Source organism: Pygocentrus nattereri, chromosome 6 (assembly GCF_015220715.1).
Source record: "Pygocentrus nattereri isolate fPygNat1 chromosome 6, fPygNat1.pri, whole genome shotgun sequence".
Taxonomy (NCBI): Eukaryota; Metazoa; Chordata; class Actinopteri; order Characiformes; family Serrasalmidae; genus Pygocentrus; species Pygocentrus nattereri.
Genome location: NC_051216.1, coordinates 48,077,373 through 48,103,886, shown reverse-complemented (window position 1 = coordinate 48,103,886; position 26,514 = coordinate 48,077,373). Strand labels below are relative to the sequence as shown.

Genomic DNA, 26,514 nt, shown 5'->3' with positions numbered 1-26,514 from the left:
CAGAACCTCAACAGTCATGTCCATTTCATCTTGGCCGTAAACATGGCTCAGTGTGTGCTGATGCACTAGTGTAGAATAAAAAATATAATATTAATGAAAACTCAGACTGACTTCGCTCTGCTTTGAGCTTCAGCTCAGCTGCAGCCGCTTTTCTCGCATCTCCAGCAGGAAACTTTTCCACTGAACTAGATCAGTTTCTTGTAAAATGCCGAGACTGAAGTCGCTTCTTATTCATCAGCTTCTTGTTTGAATCTTCCCGTTCCACCTTAAATGGTGCCTGAGGCACTAAAATGTAACTGAAGAAGCATTTAAGGTGGAACGGGACAATTCAAATGAGAAACTGACTTCAGCTTCGTGACTTTTTAGTGCTTGAGTTTCTTGTTGCAGAATAAACGTATCAGGAAACCAGCTGGAGTGACTATAAACACTAATGAGTCCATTCATCTCCAAATTATCGATGTCCGTCTTAAATCTCTCTCTTTGCCGTTTCGTAGCTACTAGCTGGGCGAGACTGTTGTCTGTGTTGCTATGGTGACCAGCCGTCTGCGCTGGTCTTCAGGGTTAAAGGGTGAATCAGCAGTTCTACATTAACTCCAGCGTTTAAGACCATTTACTGTTAAACTGTGTTGAAGGATCAGCAGAGCTTTATTTTACTGTAGAGGAGGATTATTTTATTATTACCTACTGATCTGATTCAGCTGTGGAGCCACAAGGGGGCAGGAAAAGAGCCGCATGTGGCTCCGGAGACACGTTGCTGACCGCTGGGATATATATGGGCGTGACTTTGACTAAAGGACTTCAGAAGACTATTTGTCAGGCTATTTCGCAATGAACTGCAAAGGTTCATTTCTCAGACCCAAGCCTAGTCTGGGACTAGACATCGTTATTGTTGGACATTCCTTTTAGTCCAGGCCAGTGTTTCTCAACTCTGGTCCCACTGCCCTGCACTCTTTAGCATTTTTCCTGCTTCCAACACACCTGATCCAATCAATCAGCTCAATAACAGCCCATTATTCAGTTGAAGTGGGTGTACTGAAGGGGAACTCCACCAATTTTTCAAATATTCGACATAATTAAATTGTTAAGATGTAAGCAGAGCGGTTCTGAGCGGTTCGGTGTGAAACACTCGGTTCTAGATAAACTTACTGAGTCAGAACTGTTCCCAGTGGAGGTGACGGGAACAAGACGTCCCCCTCTAAAAGCTCCTCACAGTGGTGGTGATGGGAACCAGACGTCTCTCTCTAAAAGCTCCTACAGAAAGTTCCTACATGAACTGGTTCTGAATTCACTGCCTGATGACTGAGACGCTGTTTTATGAGAGTTTAGAGAACTTCAACTCCATTCATGGTGGAGGGAGACATGCAGGGCGCTGTGCGGCAAAATAGTCCCCAAAGAAAACTCGTTATTCCAGATTTTCCACTGTTTTCCATCATCAACATTCCATATAAGCTCAGAAGACTCGTGTAGGTTCTTTGGTGGTTCTGGATGGTAAATAAAGTGTCTATATCTGTGTTGTAGTCATGGCGACGCCTGGTTCCCATCACCACCACTGTAAAGGCATCTGAACCATTTCACACCAAAACCTCTGAACCTCTGATTACACCTCACACACTGAGTTATGCAGGAATTCTGAAAAAATATCAGTTCTCTATATTTATAATTATATACTAGTTACTGAAAAGTAACTTGGTGTCAAATAAACCTGAGATTTACTGGTTAATCAGGTCTGGGCCCTGTATGTTTGTGGCTGCAGTTCAAAGTTTTTCCAAAAAGACTCAAAGTTTAAGCAAAGAATGTGGTCGTCTGCAATAAACCAGCCAAACGTATTCATGACAAGTCCTGCAGCACTGCTAAAGGAGAGTTTCTCCTCCAGAACTGGGAGAAATTCTGTCCTGCTGCCAAAAGTGAATACCAGAGTTACTGGGTCAAACACAGTCCAACGAGAACAAGAGTGGAGGTTAAATACGATGAATTTTGCAATGTGCTTGTGTTTAATTTTGCAGAAAGAGGTTCATTTCCGAAAAGGCCCATTTCACTCTTCAGAAGAGCCCGGGCTTGAATGTTTTATGGCTTCTAGTCTGAACTTTAGAAGTTTGATTGGGATTTGGAGCAGCTTGCGTTCCGTCTCTCAGAGCCTTCACCAGAACCAGTGAAGAGAACTCTACACCGCAGAACTTCATGTGAAACTTGATACTGAGAAATGCAGAGAAGGTGAAGCACTAAAGCTGAAAGTCACAGCCACTTAAAACATGCTGCATAAAACCTGAAATGACTGCTGCAACTATAAATGATGCATTTTAATCCCAGACGGCAACAAAAAGGGCTCATTCTTCCATGATACAGTGCGAGTGTTACAGCATACGAGGCTGGACATGTATACTGCTAGAGTGGTCATACAGGGCAGGGGTCATGGTCTCTGGCCACTTTATCAGAAACCTCTCCACTTTGATGAGATGAGATGAGATGGGGTACCAAAGACACTGTAGCTCATTTGAAGATGTGTAGTTTGTGTTAACCATCCCAAGCCTTTCATCAGTGGTCAGTGTCCAAACACTGAGCTGTTCAGAAAGGCCACAATCTGTTACTGTACATCTATATAGTGGACATAAGTAGGTGTTTCCAATAAAGTGGACAGTGAATAAAAGAACAAGGTAAATGTTTCCAATAAAGTGGCCAGTTAGAGAAAGCAGAAGGTATGTATTTCTAATAAAGTGGCCAATGTGGGGAAATACAAGGTAGGTGTTTCTAATAAAGTGGCCAGTGTGGGGAAATACAAGGTAGGTGTTTCGAATAAAGTGGCCAGTGAATCAAAGCATAAGGTAGGTGTTTCCAATGAAGCGGCCAACGAGTGGAAGCACAATGTAGGTGTTTCTAATAAAGTGGCCAGTGAAAGGAAGCACATGTGTGTGTTTCTAATAAAGTGGCCAGAGAAAGGAAGCACAACGTGTGTGTTTCTAATAAAGTGGCCAGTGAAAGGAAGCACATGGTCACCTGTTCTTCGGCCTCCTGTTCTCTCTCCCCGCTGAGACAGCAGGCGGTTCTCTGTACAGCGTTGAGCAGAATCAGACAGAAGAAGAACCCAATTAACTCTACACTCACCACAGAACAGCACATGCTGACATCAGTGTTGGGGGTTTAAAGATCATTTTTATGGAATATGCGGTTACTTTGTCCAAAAATGAGTTAATGTGATGTGTAAACTCTCAGATTTTACATCCAACACGTCAGACCAGCCCATTCACTGTTATAAAGCAACCTGAACCAAGATCCTACGGCTCACAGACATGTTCTCATTACTTTACAGTGATCCATGAGAAGCACATCTGAACCTTCTAGTCAACCAGGATCCTAGAACAGTTGGAGGAGATGAAAGCTGAATGTTCTTTAATTCTGAGTAATGACAATGAGCCAGTGGTTCCCCGAGGTGTTCTGGCACGAGCTGGCTGAATATTAATCCACTCAACGTTTAAAATGTTTAACTCGCAGTAGTGCTAGAACGTTCTAGGCCTGTTATATCATCCTATATGACCGGAAAACTCAACACAATTTGCCAGTCCGCGACATGGAAGCCAAGGCTACGTTCACACAGCAGGTAAAAGGGCCCAAACCTGATTATCATTTAAATGTGGTCTGTATGTGACAGTCTGGACAGATCAGCTGCTAAACCGAACCGCATGCGCGAAAGAACAGAGCGTCACGGCTCGTCCAGAGGTAAACAATCACAACTGCCAACGGACGCCAGTCGCTGCCGGAGGATCAGCTTCATCTTCACCAGCATCACAGGACCATCATGAAGCTTCACTGACTGACAGCTGGGCTCCCAGAATGTGTTCGAGCTGTAAAAAGGGTGCGGTCACTTCTTCGGTTCGCGTCCTCGGACTCGGCTTTCAGACTTTTAACTGCTCTTTGACGCTGCAGCCTCGACCTCCCGCGGCCGCATTCGGACATTTCTTTAGAAATCTCGTCAAACACGGAGGGTTTTGGATACGTCTCCTTCAACTTTCGTATAGGAATGTCACCCCAAATGTTTATGAGTCTCAGCAGCGCGAAATTATGGCGAATGTGGAGTTGGATTGACGTCAAAGTCTTCTGTTTTTACAGTACTGACCTGGTCAGTTGAAGAAAATAAACGTTCATTAATCTTAAATCAAGGTAAAATGTTCAGTTAATCGTTTAAAATGTTCCGTTAATCGTTTAAAATGTTCCGTCAATCGGTTAAAATATTCCGTTAATCGTTTAAAATGTTCCGTTAATCGTTTAAAATGTTCCGTTAATCGGTTAAAATATTCCGTTAATCGTTTAAAATGTTCCGTCAATCGTTTAAAATGTTCCGTTAATCGTTTAAAATGTTCCGTCAATCGTTTAAAATGTTCCGTCAATCGGTTAAAATATTCCGTTAATCGTTTAAAATGTTCCGTCAATCGTTTAAAATGTTCCGTTAATCGTTTAAAATGTTCCGTCAATCGTTTAAAATGTTCCGTTAATCGTTTAAAATGTTCCGTCAATCGGTTAAAATATTCCGTTAATCGTTTAAAATGTCCAGTTAATCATTTAAAATTTTATCTGTGCTGTGATAAGAGCTCGTCACTGTTATCTAATGTGATCAAACTCAAAACCGCTCCCAGTATGAACCCGAGATTAGGGTGCAGTAAATAAAGCACAAGTCACTCATTTTCAGCGTCAGGAAAAAAGCAGAAAACATATCGTCGCCGTCCAAAGAAAAACATGTCTCTCCATTTCAACACGCCAGCTTTACATTTCCACCATGAATGGACCAATAGGAACGCTCTAAAATCACTTGGGGGGAAAAACTCTCCACGTTAACTGACACGGACAGGTCAGAGTGTTTGGGCCCTCTCCTGTAAAGTTACTATTTCGGAGATACCTGTTTTTCTCTGGACAGTGACGATACATTTTAACAGAAAATTACACCGGTCAGGCGTAACGTTCTGACCACCTCCTCGTTTCTCTGCTCACTGTCCACTTTATCAGCTCCACTGACCGTATAGCTGCACTCTGTAGTTCTACAGTTACAGACTGTAGTCCATCTGTTTCTCTGATACTCTGTTACCCTGTTCTTCAGTGGTCAGGACCCCCATGGACCCTCACAGAGCAGGTACTGTTTGGGTGGTGGGTCATTCTCAGCACTGCAGTAACACTGACGTGGTGGTGGTGTGTTAGTATGTGTTGCGCTGGTATGAGTGGATCAGACACATCAGTGCTGCTGGACACAGCAGTGTTGCTAACTTTGACCTCAAAACCTAAACCCCAGCCTCTCCTCAGAATCAGTTTCAACAGATAGTTTGGTAACGATTTAAACATCTGGAGATGATCTATAGTGGACAATAGTGGACTATCCTATAAAGTGAGACCGTGGACTGTCTTTCATCTGTTCTCCTCAGAAATACCTCCAGAAAAAATTGAACAACTTGTACTTAAAGGTTGTTCTGAGCAGAAACTGAATAATGGTCTCTGACTTTTTAAGACCTTCACTATCACGTCAGTCCAAACTGCAGTCTTGCTCGCTCTTTCTTGCCTCACCTGCTCGGTTTCTCACCTTAAGTTTCTCGAATCTCTCTCCAAGGGCAGCCACCTGGTGGTCACGGTGTCGGCCCACCAGCTTGCACAGAGAGCAGATCAGCAGTTCGTCCGTCATGCAGTACATGTTGACCTTTTCGTCGGCGTGCTCAGGGCAGGCCAGGCCCCGCAGCCGCGAGTCCGGCAGCGGCTCGGTCAGCCGGTGACCCGTGAAGGGTTTCTTGTTGGGGTGCGTGGCCCGCAGGCACTCCTCGCAGTACGACACCTCGCAGGTGATGCAGGTTTTGACAGCATCCTGAGGAGGATCCTGATCGCAGAACTGACACTGGACAGCCTCGCTCGTGCTCATGGTCGGAGTGTTGCTTACACCAAACAGCAAACTTTCACGGTCTCGGTCCTGGTTGCAGCGGCGGGTTTCGCTCGGGGAGTTTGGCCCACTCAGGGAGGCCTTCTGGAAGCGGTCGATGATGTTCTGCAGGGTCACGTTACGTTTGAGCCCCTCTAAGCCGCGCTGGCTGAGGGTGATGACATAGCGGCAGGTCGGGCACTGGAAGGTGGAGGCGGGATGCGAGGGCTCCGGCGATGAGGCGCAGTGAGTGATCAGGATGCGCTGGGCGCAGTTAAAACACAGGCTGTGGGCGCAGGGCAGCAGCAGAGGGTCTTCAAACAGCTCCAGACAAATTGGGCAGGTCAGCTCCGACTCCAGTGTGTCCATCTTCAGACATGGGCAAGCGACGGTGACGTCAGCGAAACCCAGAGATGGTTCTGTGGGGTTAAAAGAAGGTTCTGTTACAGGCAAACGAGCACAGGCCTGAACAATTCAGCGAAACATCTAATTCTAATTGTTTTGACCAATATTGCAATTTAAATGCACTGTACCCATAAATAAGCTATAAACCAAAAAACTGTAATATAAACGAACATAAGTTACCCACGAAGGCAGGAGAGCATAGAGTAGATACTTCGGCAAAATATCTCATTACGATTATTCTGACTAAACTGTAATTACAAAATGTGATTACTTTCTAAAATTTGTCATTTTCCCCTTTGAGGTCTGAGGACATTGCATTGATTTTTGCATATATTCTTAAACTGCCTTTATACTTGCTTGCATACAACATTGCTACAATGTCCAGACCAGTCTCAGCTCCTTCTATAATGAGGCCCTTTTCACCTGGAGCTCTGTGTACAGAGATAATTCATAATATCGCTTGTGAAGCACAGCTTTACTCATCTGGACAAACTGTTTTGGTGCTTAAAATGGGTTCCTAGGTATGAATAAAACAGTAGATAAAAGATCCTCATCACTACTTTCCAAACCCGCTGCAGCAGCTTCAGCAGCTGGAAACTCTCTGACGCCGTTTCACACGAGTCTCCGACGTGGACTGCATGAAGAATGAAGGGTTTCCGGCGTGACGGTCAGTTCTTACTGATCTCCTGAGTGTCCATCGGTCAGTTTCACACAGAATGTAGACGGACAAACGAATCCATCAGCTCCACACAGTGAGAGGCAGATGACGTGTATCTCAGCCCCTCTTCATAGGCTCATAACTCTGAACGTGAGTCTCGTATGATGTCGTGATGAGATGGAATGGAAAGGGCGGCTCTACGGATTCAAGAAGGGTTTGAACTGGATTTCTGAGCTGGATCATCACAAAGATTAATAGGAACACAAAGAAACGTCTAATTTGATGCACCGGTGTGTTTGTCAACCCCAGGGTTAAGCTTCGGGCGTTTTTTTCTTCCAAGAAGAACCGCACGTTAATTTTTTCAGGCTTGAATTGTGAAAGTAGCGTGCCAGACTGCCTGTTCAGAAGGATTAAGAAATAAGATTTAATTAAAACTGCAGGTCTTTGAAAATTGCGATTTCACATAGAAACGATTAATCGTTCCACCCCAAGCACACATATAGGCCACTCCGGAAGGCAAAGCTTGTTCGGACACAAATAAATATAAAGAGGTAACATTTGCGCTGGTCAGATTGTGAGATTTATGTCTAACATTTTATAGATGGTGAACATTAAGAGTAGAATAAGCATTTCCAAGTCGCACATCATTACCCACGTGTGTTGCGACACAAGCAGGAAAGTGTCCATCACCTTAATGCGTCCTCAGAGAGAGTCTCACCCCAGCAAAGCGTTTATAGCCGTGCCAAGCTCCTCTTATTTGTAATGTAACAGTGAAGACACTTCATGAGGGTCAAAAAGGTCAGAAAAGTGTCTGCTTGGCAACCACAGAGAATAAAAGGTGTAACAGGTGGCAGGAACCTATCGGGCCGAGCTCCGGTCAGGTGGTCAGGCAGAATAGCTTGGCTGGACACTAAGCCTCTGTTGCTGATGAGAAGGGTGCCACCGCTGAAGTAGCCCAGCCGTGTCCGTCGCGCTCAGCCGGGCGAACTCCCCGCCTCCTCTCATTTAAGTGTGAAAAGAAGTCAAAGCTCATTACGCAGGGCTGAGCCTTGACGCTGCGCGGGGACAGACACTGTAATTGCTTCTGCCACAGTGGACGAGCAGTAGTTCCTCAAATCCATTGAACTCCAATTGTTCCAGCCACTGAAAGCTTCTCTGAGCATGAAGAGACGAGCAGCGATTGGTCCTGGGTCGATGAGTTTAAACAGGGCTTAAACTCTCCTTCTGAGACTGTATCACTGCCACAAAACTGTTTTTCAGTAGATCTAATGAGATTTAGGCCCCCATTTCTTATTTTTACGCCCAGTTTTCGAGTGTTGCCCCTTGTTCCTGAGCTACAGGGCAGTGGTTGAGATCTTCCCTCTGAAATGAGACCCTCTAATAAAAGAGCATCACTTCATTAACAGCTACTAGCGCCGCTCTGTAGGCGACCCTGCCCGTCTGCAGGGACAGCAGAGGAGGGGAAAGTTCAGCTCCTCACTGCTGGGCTTTAGTCACATTTAGGGATCAGACGCCTTCAAAGAGGGGGGCAGTTATTTATTATCACCCCCCCCAATTCTTCAGTGATGTGAAGCTGAAGTCAGAGATTCTCCAGATTCTTGAGAATTTTCCCGTTCCACCTTAAATGGAGCAGCAGTTCTGATGCCTGAGGAGCTAGAATGTAACTGCTGCTCCATTTAAGGTGGAACGGGAATTTTAGTCACAGAGACGTCAGCACTGCTAGAGATTTATTATATTTGTTATGAAGAAAACGACCAAAATACACTGAAACGACATTAAACTGAGATCATATAATCAGTACTGTAATTTTTATCAGAGAAAATTCCCACATTTGTGGGTTTATTTGGTCTCTTGTTCTCCGTTTCGCCGGTTTTTCTGTTTTTCTCATATCTCTCTGTGTGGAGTCTCTGAAAAACTTCCGTCTGGAGGGTCTTTATCTACTCCTTACGTCCTCTTATCTGCCGTAACTTTACAGCACACCTGTCCTCTTATCTGCCGTAACTTTACAGCACACCTGTCCTCTTATCTGCCGTAACTTTACAGCACACCTGTCCTCTTATCTGCCGTAACTTTACAGCACACCTGTCCTCTTATCTGCCGTAACTTTACAGCACACCTGTCCTCTTATCTGCCGTAACTTTACAGCACACCTGTCCTCTTATCTGCCGTAACTTTACAGCACACCTGTCCCCTTATCTGCCATAACTTTACAACACACCTGTCCTCTTATCTGCCGTAACTTTACAGCACACCTGTCCCCTTATCTGCCGTAACTTTACAACACACCTGTCCTCTTATCTGCCGTAACTTTACAGCACATCTGTCCCCTTATCTGCCGTAACTTTACAACACACCTGTCCTCTTATCTGCCGTAACTTTACAACACACCTGTCCTCTTATCTGCCGTAACTTTACAGCACACCTGTCCCCTTATCTGCCGTAACGTTACAGCACACCTGTCCCCTTATCTGCCGTAACGTTACAGCACACCTGTCCCCTTATCTGCCGTAACGTTACAGCACACCTGTCCCCTTATCTGACGTAACTTTACAGCACATCTGTCCCCTTATCTGACGTAACTTTACAGCACATCTGTCCTCTTATCTGACGTAACTTTACAACACACCTGTCCTCTTATCTGCCGTAACTTTACAGCACACCTGTCCTCTTATCTGCCGTAACTTTACAGCACACCTGTCCTCTTATCTGCCGTAACTTTACAACACACCTGTCCCCTTATCTGCCGTAACGTTACAGCACACCTGTCCCCTTATCTGCCGTAACGTTACAGCACACCTGTCCCCTTATCTGACGTAACTTTACAGCACACCTGTCCCCTTATCTGCCGTAACGTTACAGCACACCTGTCCCCTTATCTGACATAACTTTACAGCACACCTGTCCCCTTATCTGACATAACTTTACAGCACACCTGTCCCCTTATCTGACATAACTTTACAGCACACCTGTCCCCTTATCTGACATAACTTTACAGCACACCTGTCCCCTTATCTGACATAACTTTACAACACACCTGTCCTCTTATCTGACATAACTTTACAGCACACCTGTCCTCTTATCTCACATAACTTTACAGCACACCTGTCCTCTTATCTCACATAACTTTACAGCACATCTGTCCCCTTATCTCACATAACTTTACAGCACACCTGTCCCCTTATCTCACATAACTTTACAGCACACCTGTCCTCTTATCTGACATAACTTTACAGCACACCTGTCCCCTTATCTGACATAACTTTACAGCACACCTGTCCCCTTATCTGACATCACAGCACATCTGTCCCCTTATCTGACATCACAGCACATCTGTCTTCAGCACATTTTATGCTCCACCTTAAATGGTGCTGCGGTTGCACTCTGGCACTCACCATAAAGGTAACTGGTTCATCATTTAAGGTGGAACGGCAAAGTTGAAAGAAAAACTAGAGAAGGCAAAGCCGGCTTCAGCCTCGTTAAAAAGAAGGTAGAAAAGTCAAAGAATTATGAGAATTACGACTACAGTAAAGATTCTCTCAGGACATCATTCCGAGTTTCTCGTCGCCCCTCATTCCGTGAAACAGGCTGACGGTGAGATGTGTTAACATCAGTCGAGAGACCCGACTAACTTTATCCACAGCTGTCTGAAAAACCGGATAAATGCTGAGGATGGTTTAATCTCTGCTTTATCTCTTCATCGTCAGCTCTGGCGCCATCTCGGTTAAATTAAGTGGACTCCATTGACTCGAGTCGAGTCGCAGTCGACTCCAGAAACAGAGTTGAGCATCACTACAGTGCAGCATGTCATGACTGTAAACACGTTACAGTACGAGTGCTGCGGATATCAGCTTCAGTAACATTTACAGAGTAATTCTGTGCCATAAAGACTGAAAGGCGAGAGTTATGAGCCCTTTCAAAGGCAAAGTTCTGTACAGTTGGCGGAGCCACACAGGCGCTGAGCCCCGAGTACCCACCGACGGATTTCGCCTCGCTTTGAGCCTCACAGCCATTTCAGCCAGCAGGAGCCTCTGACCCAATTCACCAAAGTCTGCTTTTTCTTTTTCTTTCTTTCTGTTTTTTTACAGAAAAGCGTCTGTGCGCTGGCAGGCGATCCAGATGGTGCAGTTCTCCATGTCGCCTAATCCGGAGTCTCTGCTATCGCTGCAAAACCGTACAAAGCGAGAGAGAGACAGAGAGAGAGTGAGAGAGTGAGAGAGACAGAGATACTATGAGAGGGAGCGAGCACAACAGGAAAAGCTGCTCCCCATAATTCCAGGAAAGCCAACTCCACCTAGGAGAAGTGTGACTGAGCGAGAGACACAGAGAGAGAGAGAGAGAGAGAGAGAGAGAGAGAGAGAGAGAGAGAGAGAGAGAGAGACAGAGAGAGAGAGAGAGAGACAGAGAGAGTCAGAGAGAGAGAGAGAGAGAGAGTCAGAGAGAGAGAGAGAGAGAGAGAGAGAGAGAGAGAGAGAGAGAGAGAGAGACAGAGAGAGAGAGAGAGAGAGGGAGGGAGAGAGAGAGAGAGAGAGAGACAGAGAGAGAGAGAGAGACAGAGAGACAGTGAGAGAGAGAGAGCGAGAGAGCGAGAGAGAGAGAGAGAGAGAGAGAGAGAGAGAGAGTGGGTGAGAGCCAGTTGCCCTAAGCTGTGGGTCACTGTCCTGCACTGTCTCTGTGGGGCTGGATCAGGTTCTCTCTCCGCTCTCCTGGCCGACTCGTCCCACAAAGCGTCCATTCTGCTCTCGTTCCTCAGGGACTAAAGCGGAGACCAGCTGACGAAACTTTGCCAACGTGACGGCCCAGAAAGGTGAAGAGATCCAGCCCTGCCACAGCGGGCTGCCCAACAACTCCCTCACCGGCTCGAAACTGGGATGTTAAGATACATCAGCGTCAGCTGGAACACATGCCGGCTTCGTCAGCGTCCATATGGGAGTGCACAGAACATGCCGATATGGGAAAGCTGATATTTTTCTGCCGATATTTAAACGGTCATAAAATGTAGAAACTGTATTAGTGAATCAGCACTGCAGCGGAGACTGTACCCAAAGAACACTGACCACAAACTGTCCAGTTTAAAATAGCACTCAGCGCTAGTGCGGCTCAGCCAACTGGACAGAACTTTCCCTTTGAAAGGGCTCAGAATTACCATTTACAGCATTTGGCTGAAGCTCTTCTCCAGAGCAGCTTACAATCTGATCATTTTACACAGGGAGGCCAAGGTGGTGTTGGGAGTCTTGCCCAAGGTCTCTTATTGGTATAGTGTAGGGTGCTGCCCCGGGCAGGGGACTGAACCCCAGTCTACAGTGTAGACGGCAGGGGTGTTACCCACTACACTAACCAACTCACACCATTTAGTCTCCATGGCCTCCTCTGTGGTCTTTATCGCTTCACTGCACGAAATTACTCCGTAAATTTACAGTAACTTACGGCAGATCATTACTGTAGTTCATATTTACGGCACTCGTACTGCAACCTGTGTTTACAGTAATAACATGCTGTACTCCAGTGATGGGGTAACGCTAAATTAGGGAGAAACACATGTAAAGTCTGTTAAACGAGTCCGACCCGAGCCCGAAAACGACGCCAGACAGGTTTAAACAGATATTTCAAGCTATACTCATCGCAGCCATTCAGCTCCAGGGAACGTTTTAAGGTCACGTAATCTTATTAAGGTCAATAATTTTATATATCAGACCTTTTCAGGCTCATACAGCCTTCAGGCTTTGTCTACAGATCAGTGGCTCTCAGTGCTAACTGTGGGAAAGCCGGAGTGACTCCAGTTAGTGCTGACGCCGTTTGAAATGGGCACTGCTTATCGATGTGTCCTGGCATGACTGCAGGCCCTAAACCCAAAACACTGAGGCTGAACAAATTAGGCCGTGAACTGGGGTCTATACTGGCTCCCATCTCAGCTGGAGTGAACTGACCCAAACTGACCACTGCAGGGATTATTGTGCTCTGGATTATGAGGTGACAGTAGAAAGGAAAGGCTGTGTCCAGACTTTGATTCAGTTCGAGCTGCACCAGTTTAGGACCCCCTGCATAGTTTTACATTAAAAACCATTGATTCAGAAACTCTCACGTCTTCATTAGAGTCAGATCTGCTCACAGTGGTGGTGATAGGAACCAGACGTCCGCCTCTAAGAGCCCCCTCGTTCACTGCCTGATGACTGACACACTGCTTTATGATAGCTCCGAGAAGATTTAGTAAGAAACAGCAAGAAAATTTTAATATTTCATTTTTTTCCTCAGATTTTCCACTATTTTCCCATCATCAACGGTCCATATGAACTCGGAAGACTCGTGTAGGTTCTCTGGAGGTTCTGGATGGTAAATAAAATGTCTATATCTGTGTTGTAGTCATGGCGACGCCTGGTTCCCATCACCACCATTGAAGAAGGAAAAAAAGCTGAATTATGCCAATGTTTTGAAAAATTGGTGGAATTTCACTTTAACTGCTGCTGTTATTCACCACAGACTCAAAAGCCTTTAGAATTCCTTATTTGATCAAAATCGTCTGTCCATAATCCTGCTTTGCTGTATCCGTGACCAGTCGCTGACCCTTTCGGTCACAGTGAAGCCCCCCGTTTTCAGCCTCATGTCATTTTGGGTCTTGAACTGCAGCGCTGATTAAAAGCTGCACTTGATCTCCTAAACCTCCATTCAGACACATCCCCGTGATTACATGCACTGGCCTGATCCTGGCCCACTTTTCCACGGCCCGTCCAGAGTATCGCGCTGTTTTGTGACCTGTTAGTGATCGGGGAGACCTCAGTGTATTAACTGCACCAGCAGCTGCTGCTCTTTTGGCCCAAAGTGGGGCTATTTTAATATAATCCCATGCAGCGCAGCCTACTAGTAGTTTAATTTGTTCTTTGGAAGGAAAATAATCTCCCTACTTCCATCTGAACGGCAGTAACTCTGCCTGCAACGTCCAAAAATGGACTTTTAAGTGCGCTTTTAAACCCTGCATTACTGCCAGAAACAGACTTGTTTCTCCAAAGCTGTGAGGATTTCCTCCATCACAGGCACATGACGCTCAAAACCCTGTCCAGAACTGAAAGCCAGAGCAGAGGAAAGAAGCCAAGCTGTGAGGAACCCCAAATACCTGCTGCACGTTCGCCGGGCCGGGACGATGGCACAAGAATGCAATGTGAAAAAACAGTGACCTCTAGTGGTAGATATTTGCCAATAAGCTGGCCACTTTATTAGAAACACCCAACTCGTGCTTCTGCTCACTGGCCACTTTATTAGAAACACCCAACTCATGCTTCCACTCACTGGCCACTTTATTAGAAACACTCAACTCGTGCTTCCGCTCACTGGCCACTTTATTAGAAACACCCACCTTGTGCTTCCGCTCACTGGCCACTTTATTAGAAACACCCACCTTGTGCTTCCACTCACTGGCCACTTTATTAGAAACACCCACCTTTTACTTCCACTCGCTGGCCACTTTATTAGAAACACCTACCTTGTGCTTCCACTCACTGGCCACTTTATTAGAAACACCCACCTTGTGCTTCCTCTCACTGGCCACTTTATTAGAAACACCCAACTCGTGCTTCTGCTCACTGGCCACTTTATTAGAAACACCCAACTCATGCTTCCACTCACTGGCCACTTTATTAGAAACACTCAACTCGTGCTTCCGCTCACTGGCCACTTTATTAGAAACACCCACCTTGTGCTTCCGCTCACTGGCCACTTTATTAGAAACACCCACCTTGTGCTTCCACTCACTGGCCACTTTATTAGAAACACCCACCTTTTACTTCCACTCGCTGGCCACTTTATTAGAAACACCTACTTTATGCTTCCACTCACTGGCCACTTTATTAGAAACACCCACCTTGTGCTTCCACTCACTGGCCACTTTATTAGAAACACCCAACTCGTGCTTCCGCTCACTGGCCACTTTATTAGAAACACCCACCTCATGCTTCCACTCACTGGCCACTTTATTAGAAACACCAACCTTACAGCTCCACTATGTAGGTGTGTAGTTCAACAGCTCTACAGTCCAGATTGTAGTCCAGCCTCTCTCTACACCCCATGAGTTATTGGTCAGTTACTGACCAATGTGGAACTGAACTGAACAGTGAGATACTGTAGTGGGGGGATCGGTTTAAGTGAGAACATCTGAAAGCAATATCTGAAATCCGTTTAGTGCATTTCGGTGCCACGTCTTGAGTGGAGCTAAGAGAGAAGGAAGGATGTGGAACACGCTGTGTCCAGAAGTACGGCAGAAAAAAATGAAAATGAGGTCACATCAGGCAGCTTGGATAAGAATTCCTGACCACAGCACGCGAACGCAAGAAGCTTCCATCTCTAACTTTCCGTTCCACCTTAAATAGTTCAGCAGCTACTTTCTGGCCTGAGGCGCCCGAACGGAACTGCTGCACCATTTAAGGTGGAACGGAAGGTTCGAAAAGGAAGACAACTTTAGCTTCGTGCTACCTTCAGCAGTCTCACTGACATTTACTCCGAATGGTTCTGTCGAGGTGCTGCTGCGGTTCTAAGCCCAAGAGCACCCAGCAGAACACTGATCCACAGTACTGAGCGGTCTGAGAGCTTAACGCCTGCCTCAACAGGTGGGACAAAGCCTGTCTTACCTGCAGCATGGTGCGTTCCACTGTCCTGGACCAGCTAAACTCCTGCTGGGAAAAGTCATGAAGGTTCTCCTGGTTCTCCTGGTGTCTTGTTTGTTTATCCGAGTTTCAGCGGTTTAAGCCTTCGGGCTGTTTTTCCAGTCAGTGTTGAGGCCAAACTCGCCTCTCCTGTCAGTGAGAGAGGAGCCCGGGCAGCAGGAGGGGGCGGGGCTTACTCGGTCTCAGCCAATCAGAGCGCGAAAGCGGACTGCGTGGGCGTGTCTTGGGCTCTCACTCAAAGCCCGATGAGCTACTCTGCATTTTAGAGGCGCGGTTAAAGGGCGGTTCCACCGAATTTTCAAAATTTGTCCACAATTTAATGCTTGAGATGGTTTGATATGTAAGCGTGATTGTCGAGAACAAAAGGTAGAAAAATGACTTATTTCTTTGCAGGGGTGGCGATAAGAACAAGGGGCTAAAACACATGAACTTCAAATGTATTTGATATCATTTTTATTGCCTATAATGTTCAGTATGTGCTTTAAAAATACATTTTAGGCCAAAACTGTCCTAGAACAATGTCTGAAATACCAGGCAGCCAACCATTTCACACGATATCTTTCTGTGAGCCAGCTTTCACAGACACATGGCTCCTACAGCACGGAGCGTTTCACACCGAGCAGAACATGCAGGAAATTTAAACTATGGGTGGAATTTCCCTCCAAAGGAAAAATCTAAATCAGATAGTTTTCCCCAACTTATCCCAAATGTACTGGATCCAAAAAGACGTGGTCGGAGTCTGAGCCTCTTTAGCTTTAGCACTGGAGCTATGAGGCTAAGCAGAAACACATGTCTTGGCTGATCAGCTGTATTTGGGGTAAGGAGGGTGGGGGTTGATTGATTTTTCGCAGAGCTATTGGTTTAATAGACTGTACACCCCGCACTGAAGGACATGCAGAAAGAGTTTCCATGATAAACATCTTCTGTTTCAGTTTAGCGCTGGAGCTGCGAGGCTAAAGCTGCTAACAAACACCAGAATGGTCGCTATTTTCTACAAATACATCCCTCAAAACTTTACTTAGAGCACTTAAACCACATCCAGCTCGTCCCTGAGGTGGCACAGGCTTGCAGTGGTTTAGGGTGGAGTATCAGAGGAGAATTACACTCTGCAGTGTCTTCTGGGCTTTTCAAACACTAGGGGGCGCTCCTGAGTGAGTCCAAAACGAATGGGTTGATATGGAGCCTTTTATGGAACATTTTAATGTGAAATAATTCAATAATTTCCTGAACAGCATAAAACATTTTAACACCGCTGTGATATTTAAGAGCTTTTAAACTCGAGTTATAGGAGTTTAAACCGGCGCCTCGTGTACGTTCATGATGTCAGAGAGCGGCAACAGCCAATGAGCTGCTCCACAGCTCCACGGTGAAGTTTCCTTTATTTGTATAGCTCACAGTAAGTCATCCTTGTGGTCTGGGCTGGTTTAGCTGGTCACCCAGCGTGGACATGCTGGTTAACCAGCATACCAGTATCCAAAACACAGCATATGCTGGTCTATGCTGTTTTTTCTAGCAGGGATAACGTGTCTTAAGCTACACCAACAAGTGTGCGCCGCCTTAAGACCCGGATGTGGTTCGAGACGCTTTGCGGCTGTATTTATGGAAAATATGTGACTTTTTGTGCTTTGTTAGCAAACCCTGGTGAAAACACCACAAAGCGGCATGAATTCCATGCTGCTCCAAGCTGGATCATGCTGGTCTGGTACTGGTTTAGCATCCAAAACAAACATATGTTGGTTCTAGTAGAGACGTTAGGCTCGCAGCGCCAGCGCTATTCCATACACAGTCCACTATAACATCCTGACCACCTCCCTGTTTCTACACTCACTGTCCACTTTATCAGCTCCACTATCAGTTCTGGTTTTGCAGTGCTGAGAATGACCCACCACCCAAATAGTACCTGCTCTATGAGGGTCCATGGGGGTCCTGACCACTGAAGAACAGGGTAACAGAGTATCAGAGAAACAGATGGACTACAGTCTGTAACTGTAGAACTACAGAGTGGAACTGAACGGTCAGTGGAGCTGATAGAGTGGACAGTGAGTGTAGAAACAGGGAGGTGGTCTTAATGATGTAACGAACCCTTTAACGAAGGGTAACTATCTACATGATATTACCACATATAGGCTGTTGATCTTACAGAGTACAGAGCGATGAGCAGACGCACCAAATCTAATTTCAGACAGTCCCATCTGGGTTAATCAGTGGGGTCAGTACGGGTGAATGCACATTCTGTGGAGTCCATTAGTGTCTCCAGCAGCAGTCCAACGCATATTAAAGCCACATATAACAGAGATCACTGGACAATGACGCAGTTCAGCTCAACCTAACAGCCTCACATGCCTGCAAAGTCAGAGGTATAACAGTTTTTACAGTCCTTAGCAGCGGCAACTTCAGCCCGAACAGTTCCTTCATTGGCTGGACTGACTTTGCTCTAACAAACAAGCGTTTGATCTTCTTCGCTGTGTAAACAGGGCTCTGATCCCGCGCTGTGACTCGAGTGACTGTGGGGAAATTCTTGAGTGCTCTGCTCTTCCAGAGTAGCGGTGATGTGGAATGCCACTTTTAGATCTTGGACGTCTTAGAGTCACTTGGTCGTGTCACATGGACTTAAAATCTGAGTCTCAGGACTCGTTTGTGCGCCTCAGTGTTTGGTTCGGTGATTCGTAAACACACTGCAGCTCAGATCAATAAAACTGAAGCTGCCTGCGTTCACTTTTTCCACTCTGGCAGCATCCTGAGGCCACCGGGCCAGGCTTGGACAGCACATAGCTGAGTTTCAGCAGAGCTGAAAGTCAGAAACAGCTCCAAAAGGCTTTGGCGCAGCCCCCCCAGACCAATAAACTCAAGCCTAGGTTGGTTAGATGGTGCTAAACCACTTCACTGTGGAGCTACCAGTGCAAGCAGGTCGGAGGGATTAGCGTTGCGTGAGTGGCCCCTTTCTTACCACCAGGCATACGCTGAGTGTTTCCGTTTAGAACCAGAAGAGCCGAGCTTACAGGGATTTTCACCAAGAACAATCATGCGAGGGGCTTTGATGACAGTAATCTGGTCTAAGGCGTGAGCTGTGCTAGTAGCCACGCTGGGTTCAACTAACATGGCAGCTAATCTTTGATGTGAGACAAATACAAACGCACAGCAGACCAACGTCTTCAGGTCAATGTCTGAAATGACCTTTCAGCGCTCACTCAGATTTAACCACGAATGTATAGTTTGGTGTCTGATGTTTGTTTCTTTAGGATAGATTTCTGATTCACACTGTCTTCCTGATTGGACTGACTGTCTTTCTGATTGGACTGACTGTCTTCCTGATTGGACTGACTGTCTTTCTGATTGGACTGACTGTCTTTCTGATTGGACTGGTTTCTGATTGGACTGACTGTCTTTCTGATTGGACTGACTGTCTTTCTGATTGGACTGGTTTCTGATTGGACTGACTGTCTTTCTGATTCACACTGTCTTCCTGATTGGACTGACTGTCTTTCTGATTGGACTGGTTTCTGATTGGACTGGTTTCTGATTGGACTGACTGTCTTTCTGATTGGACTGGTTTCTGATTGGACTGACTGTCTTTCTGATTGGACTGGTTTCTGATTGGACTGGTTTCTGATTGGACTGACTGTCTTTCTGATTGGACTGGTTTCTGATTGGACTGACTGTCTTTCTGATTGGACTGGTTTCTGATTGGACTGGTTTCTGATTGGGCAGCTGGTTTCTGGTTAGACTGGTTTCTGACTGGGCAGCTGGTTTCTGATTGGACTGACTTCACACTGTCTTTCTGATTGGATTGACTGTCTTTCTGATTGGACTGGTTTCTGATTGGACTGGTTTCTGATTGGACTGACTGTCTTTCTGATTGGACTGGTTTCTGATTGGACTGGTTTCTGATTGGACTGGTTTCTGATTGGACTGACTGTCTTTCTGATTGGACTGGTTTCTGATTGGACTGGTTTCTGATTGGACTGGTTTCTGGTTAGACTGGTTTCTGACTGGGCAGCTGGTTTCTGACTGGGCTTCTGATTGGACCGGTCTACTTTATTTGATATTCCTACCTGCTGGGAATTTGGACAGTGTTCCTGCACGTGGAGCTTTGAAGAAGGACGGCCTGCTGAGAAGTGAGTGTGTGTGTGTGTGTGTGTGTGTGTGTGTGTGTGTGTGTGTGTGTGTGTGTGTGTGTGTGTGTGAAGATTGGCAGACGGCAGGAGCTCATGCCCACCGTTACCATGGCGTCAGGCGGGCACGCCGCGGTATATCTTGGCACTTGTGAAGCTAATCCTTTCTCTCACACCCATGCCGTGGTCAGCTTTTGTTCTCTGCTGTCTGCCAGAGTGAGGGAGAAAACCTCGACTGGTTTTAAAATGCTTTCACAGCTCAAAACCACAGGGACGGGTGTATGGCCCTTCAGTCTGACCCCTGCTGACCTCTTCAACACGATGAGTCTTGCTGATTGTAAGCATCACTGCACTTTTGTCGTGTTCTTCACTAACGTCCCGCTGAAGACTTTAAGGCTGGACCTAGAGTTAACTAGAGCCAGTAGACAGTCCAAGAAACAGCTTCTACAGGTCAGCCTAATGACCTTTTCCTCTGGATCAGCACAAAATCCAACAACATGCCTGGCAACCTGGCAAGAAATACTTCAGCATCAAATTCTAATGTACTGCAAGTAATGGAAGCTCGAACCCCACCACTTAGCACGGTGCTAACTGCTAACTGCATGTCTAAAGTATGGACTGAGTCCAGATATCGAGAGGGCTGCTGCTACTTTTATCCAGATTAGATAACAGCAGTCATGACTTTTAGAGCCAGGTCTTCAGTCCAAGTCATAAACATCAGAACTTGGTCAAAAAGCGTGGAAGCAGCTAACGGCTGTGCTCATGTACTCGGCTGCTCTAGATTAAACAAAGGCGTTTGGGCCTTGTACATTTCATTTGTTTTATTTCAAGCTTGTAACAGACGTTAAAACATCGCTGTTGTCAGAAGAGCAATGGTGGACAGTATCTGAGTAACTGAGTAAATGTAATTAGTTTCTGTACTTTAGTATTTTTGGTGTATCTGTACTGAAGTTTCTCCGTTCTGGACTTTTTCCTTTCACTCCACTACATTTCAGAGTCTAATATCCGACTTTTTCCTCCTACATTTTGAGAAATCTGTCGTTCCTTTTGGTTTCTGTGTGTATAAAAACGTAACATGTCAAAACGAAAGAAGCGCAAAGCCAGAGCACCAATCAGGGCCCAGCGGTCACTTTGTTTAGAGCTGGTTTTGACCTGTTGGTCATACCGACCCAGTGCAGCACGCGGTTCAACGTCAGCGCAGCAGCGTAAAACTTTGGGAGAGTCTGTTCAACATAAATGATGAACTAACCTAACTTTGTGTAAATAGAGCTCAATATAGAAATATGTCCACATATGCAGTCGAGACTGACGCGGCTTTTTTCTGAATTTCTACAAACACCAGTTCATTTTATAGTAAATGAGTTTGGGCTGGTTTATGTTTATGAACAGACGCCTACAGATCAACATAGTAAAGGAGCTCATCTGTGATCCTGAGTTTAAAGCCAGTTTTTATTCAACTTAAACTTGGAACTAAGTTGTAAATAAATCTGAAACTGAAACTTTGCTTGTGTGTAAAAAGTGATTTCAGAGCCACTCGGTTCTCCCTGATGGAAACTGTTTACCTTCAGTGTTTTGTGCTTCTGATCATTTTAATAGACGTCAGCGTCACTAATTAATGACGTTCTATTAAAAGACTGGTTTACCAAGAGAGACGCTGGAGGACTTTCACCTGAAATGAGTTCATGAAGCCAGTCTGGTTATAAAAATGATAACAGGACATCAGAGCCAGAATTCCTCTTTTAGTACTTTTACTTTATACTTAAGTACATTTGAAGGGAAATACTTTAGTACTTTTACTCAAGTGGAGGTCTAAAGGGAGGAACTTCTACTTTTACTGGAGGAATATGTTACCGCGGGTCTCAGGTACAGGGTTTGTGAGCTTCGTCCACCACTTCAGAAGAAAACTTTGCACCTGCATTTTTCAGTTTTTGACCTAATTTAAAAAGAACTATTGCCCTTTACATTGTGTGTAAATTTCATGGTGAATGGGTCAAAAGAAACGGCCCAAAATGACTTGGAAAGACGTCTGGTTCCAATGACTTACATTAAAAGTAAAGTAGGTTTTTTCCTTCTCCTTAAAGTTACCATTTTGGAGATACAAGGTTTTGTTCTGACGACAGCGAGATATTTGAGCTCATATATATATCAGTTGTACAGTGACTCTTTCAGTATAGAGCACTGGTAAAGAGCTGCCGCTGCTGTTTTCCATGTCTGCTGTATCTGTCCATTTCTATCTGATGTATCTAGATTGGTCGTGGTTGGTCGCTTCATCGGTCACTTCCTAATTATGCTGGTACTTAATCGAAGGTGTGAGGCCTTCAGTCCAGCTCCTGAAGCCCTAGCCAATGGGAGCGCTCACTTGGCTGTATCTAGCTAAAAGCCGCTCAATTGGAACTGGATAATTTTCTGTTAGACGCTTCAAGAACCTTTTTGTTTCCAACCAAGACTGAACAAAGAAATGAGAGCATTACTACAATACTTAGAGTTTAAATATGACAAGCATGATGAACTTGACCTGAACTGAGAACATCAGACCTCCTCTGGACACCAAGAGAGTCCCGAGGGATGCCCACCGGACAACAGTGTGTCTCACAGTATCAGAAACCACATAATCATAGATAATCAGCTTCGGTTACTCGTCGGCTAGATTTCCTTTGCAGCTCCAGTGATAAAAGCAAAGGCGCTGAACTTCAGACAGACGTGTCTGGGCTGATCGGGAGGGAAAGCTGTTTTACAGCCGCGGCTAATTCTCACCCACGTGTAGGCCGGGCCTGTTCCTCCGTATCTGGTGACTCACCAGAAGCCTTTTAAAATCACAGGACTGGGAAAGTTTGACCAGGTCTACTGTTTTTTCTCCTGTCTATTTCCTGCAATGCGCTCCGACTGAGAGGCCGACGACCAATCCGTCATCGGTCTTGTATCGAAGCTGGTTGGAGACAGACGTTCGCTGATGCAGTGAACACACGCTGTCCTCGGCAGAGTTCTCAGACCACGTGATGCTCCTCAGCTCTGCTCCAGCACGATTCAGCTGCTACTGTAGTTACACCATCCCTGGCCACTTTACCGGAAACCTTCACGTTGTAGCTCATCTGCTGATGAACGGTTTGCGTTAGCCTTCATAAAGGGTCAGTTTCTGACCACAGAGCTGCTCTTGGCTTGATATTTTGGGATAACACGGTGGGAAATCCATTGTTTTTGCTTCCAATCTGCCTAGATTTGATTAGAAAAGCTCAGGTTTGGAGCCGGAGACACATTGTTTTGATTTTCTTTATACTGTAATGTTTCTTTAATCAGCCAATAAATGTGTGAATCCTGCACTCAGAATAAAGTGGTCCTAACTGGGCCGTTCCACTGAATTAGTTTAACTATTTAAAGTTTAATTCTAGACTATTTAAAACTATTAAAGTGTTCAGACCTAATGATCTATTTAAACCCGAGGCATTAAACGAGAGAGTAATTAGCTAAATTTGTACAAAACCATCTGTTAGGAGGTGTCCGCCCCAAAACCTAACCCCTGAATTTATGCTTGTGAAGATCATTTTTAAAATCTTTTAGATTTTTAATTTCTTTTAAGGTGAAGTTGAAAGATTTAGATTCATCATGAATTTTTAATTTTTTAATTAATATTTAATTTTTGAATAATAAAAAAAAAATGCTGGCCCTTGTTTTCATGTCACTACCGAAACAGAGTGCTAGTCTGTGGGTGTGGTCTTGTTTTAGCCACGCCCCTGCATTTCAGAGCAGGAAGTGATGCTGCATCCCTGTCCCTCATGGCCACATGGTGAGCAGTTCAATTCCATTGTTTTCTGTCCCAAAGTCTGAAAATCAGTGTGGAACATTAAAAATTGTCACTACTGAAACAGATTTTCTGCAATTTGGTAAAAGATTTGCGTTTTAATGAAAAACATTTTGATTTTAAGTGTGAAATGTGTTCAAAGCTGTGTTGGCTGACCACATACTGACCAGTGTTTTTGAATTATGTTCAAAATCGTCTTAGTACTAAGTACTTAAAACACTTAGTAAAGTTTCAGTAGGGTTAGGATCCTCTATTGTTTTTAATGTTATTCTTATACTTTCTATTTTTTTCCAGTAAAACTCTTGAATCCTGTATCTTGAATCTTTTTCTAGTAACAAAACAGAAATTTTATCATTTAGTTAAATAAAATAAACATGACTAAAGTACAGAATCACTCAAAGCAGGGATTTTAGTCTAAAGTCCAAGTCAGTTAAAAGGTCCAAACGTGTTTACACCTCTGGTTTTGAACCAGTTCTGTAGAATCCCCCAACCAGGCCTCATTACTTTTGATTTATGCTTTATTACTGTCACAGATGGGCCAGATGTTCGTTACTTTAGTTTAAGGGCTCTAATGTCAATGTAGTATCATCTTGTGAAAACTGACATGAGCTAAATTTGAATTTGAATTTTATGTTATTCAATGTTATGAAGTCCTTATGTAGGAAGTTATATAGCACTTATTATTATTGCTCCCAAAGGGAGGGTGCCCAGGTGCCCAGAGGATATTGGCTTTGGTTGAAATTAAAAAAACAACTTAATTTAATATTCGGTTATTTTTTCATGTTTCTGTTTCAGTCTCCTGAGCTGTTAGTGCACATTATCTGCTCCTGGACACTAAAGCCACGTCTCTGTGGTCACTCGCCAGCAGAAACAGATCAGAGCCCGTCTGAGTCCTGAGTCGCGACACTTTCAGCATCACTGACTGGGTCAGAATTATATATATATATATATACACACATACTGAATTATTCAGGGAGAATTGGCAGTCTCTCCCAGATTACGCCTAAGCCTGCCCTCATTTACAGTGTCAATTCTCTATTGACACTGAATTAGATTAGGTTAGATTGATCCATGTCCAGGAATATAATATAATATAATATAATATAATATAATATAATATAATATAATATAATATAAAGATTAGTGTGTGTTCTTTATTGCAACAATGCTGCATATTTGCAAATGTTTCAGTGCCCCTGGTCAAATTCTGCTAATTTTAGTGCACAATTACATTTTATTTGATGAATTTGACAAGCTATAAATAAATAAATAAATAAGTAGCCTCTGCAAAACTTATGACACATTTTAGGCGTCTTTTTTCCAACATGTTAAACGTACCAAGTAGATTTTTTTTAAAAAGTGCACTTAAATTAGCAGAAAAAAGTCACATCACCAAATGTACCCTGGGGGTGTTCAAACGTCTGTAAAGGTTCCCGCAGTAACACACAGTGTAAACGTGATGCTATAATATAAAATAACTGTAAACATGCATCACAAATGGGCCGAGCAAGCAATTCAGTCAAAGCAGTGATAACAGAGTGAAATGCACACACAGATGGAGCTGAACATGTTAATAAAAGCTGTGAACACAAACCCTCCACTGACCAAATGGCTTAAAGTAGTACAGATGACCAGCGCAGGGACACCAGACTGACCCAGCACAGCAGCCAATCTCCAAAAAACAATAACCGCCCAAACTGAGGCACATGGGCCTGATCTCAGAAAGAATTCCAGCAAGTAAGGCAGAGCTTAAGCCAAACGCAGACTTACATGAGGCGCAGTCTGACGTCCGGCAGGAGAGAGTGGTCATTTGAAGGTGGACGGCCAGCCTGAAGCACATGGAGGACTCAAAACTAAACAAAACACTGTCACCTAGCCGCCGTAGCCCCGCCCACAGCAGCCACCGAGGGGCTATTTCACGGACTCTGGTTACACCGACTACAGGGAGGCCCCTGGGGCTTCACATAAAAACAAAGGGACAAGGCAAATGGTGAAACAAAGGGGGTCCGGGGGGAGTCCTTCTTTGTTATGAGGCCAAAGCAGTTAACCAGGCTTTTTCCCAGACAGATGGAGTCTGGCAGACTATGGACTACCATGTTCATTAAAGCTTGTTGTCCATCTTAAAGGAGCAATTTGGGAAAATAAATTGCTACAGTTTTAGCACTCGAGGCTAACGTGGCTAACAAGCAGCGCCGCTCTGATCCCGGTACCGTTGATGCTCTTAAAGACAGGGATTATTTCTTGCTTTAGACAAGCAGCAGTAAAAATGATCTCATTAATCTTCATTTGGATTTCCTGACCTATACAGCACCGGGAGGCTAGTTGTGTTTTATCTATTTTAACCCTTTAATGTCCTGCTCACTATTCGGTAGAGCACATTTTGAGTCACTATATATGCCGCAAAGTGCCATCTGGACCGTTTGGTAGACGTGATACTGTGGGGTCAAAAAACAAAACAAAAAAAACCCACCGATTGTTTTTGTTATTGCCCCAAACAAATAATAAATAAAAAAGAAATACCACTGCTTTTTTTCTTACTGAGGGCATTAAAGGGTTAAGTCAAAAACGCTCACAATATGCACAAAGAGAGTAATTAATTAATCAATTACTACCTAATTCATGAATTGGCTAATTAATTAGGGCTTTTTCTCTCATTTCAACTTGAGCCTCAGATTAGCAGTGGTAGTCTTGCCGAGAGACTGTAGGAAGAATCTGCTTATATTAAGCACCTAATATGCATCTCCCTATTCATATTTCATTACTAGTTTTAAGGTGTTTAGAGTGAGGAATGAGACATTATGACTTACTTCAAGAAATCCTGCTAAGTAAACGTTGCTCACCCCACTGGTAGGTTGTTTTACTGAACCCCTTAAATGGCCGGGGCCCACCAACAGGCCCAAAGCTTTATTACGCACTTCTATAAACTAAGAGCAGCTCAGCCCGTTTGCACTGAAGTCCCTGTAGGTTCTGAATAATAAGCCTTAGTATAAGAGATAAGATGCCCCTTTATT

At 44.7% G+C, this 26,514-nt stretch overlaps 1 protein-coding gene across 5 annotated transcripts in view; it reads right to left on the bottom strand.

Annotated features, from left to right (window-relative positions):
* Nucleotides 1–25,350, bottom strand: part of mid1 (midline 1) — a 46,491-nt gene extending 21,141 nt beyond the window's left edge. Inside the window, exons 1-3 of one of the 5 annotated variants that reach the window (XM_037539276.1) lie at nucleotides 15,560–15,732; nucleotides 10,922–11,108; nucleotides 5,558–6,303 (exon numbers count right to left, since the gene is read on the bottom strand). In XM_037539276.1, the coding sequence (XP_037395173.1) occupies nucleotides 5,558–6,253 (696 nt within the window). In that variant the 5' untranslated portion in view covers nucleotides 6,254–6,303; nucleotides 10,922–11,108; nucleotides 15,560–15,732. Of the gene's footprint in view, nucleotides 1–5,557; nucleotides 6,304–10,921; nucleotides 11,165–15,559; nucleotides 15,733–25,273 lie in introns of those variants that run through there. The other 4 variants (XM_037539277.1, XM_017719373.2, XM_017719374.2 and 1 more) reach the window with 4 other exon arrangements.
* Between the last annotated feature and the right edge of the window lie 1,164 nt (nucleotides 25,351–26,514).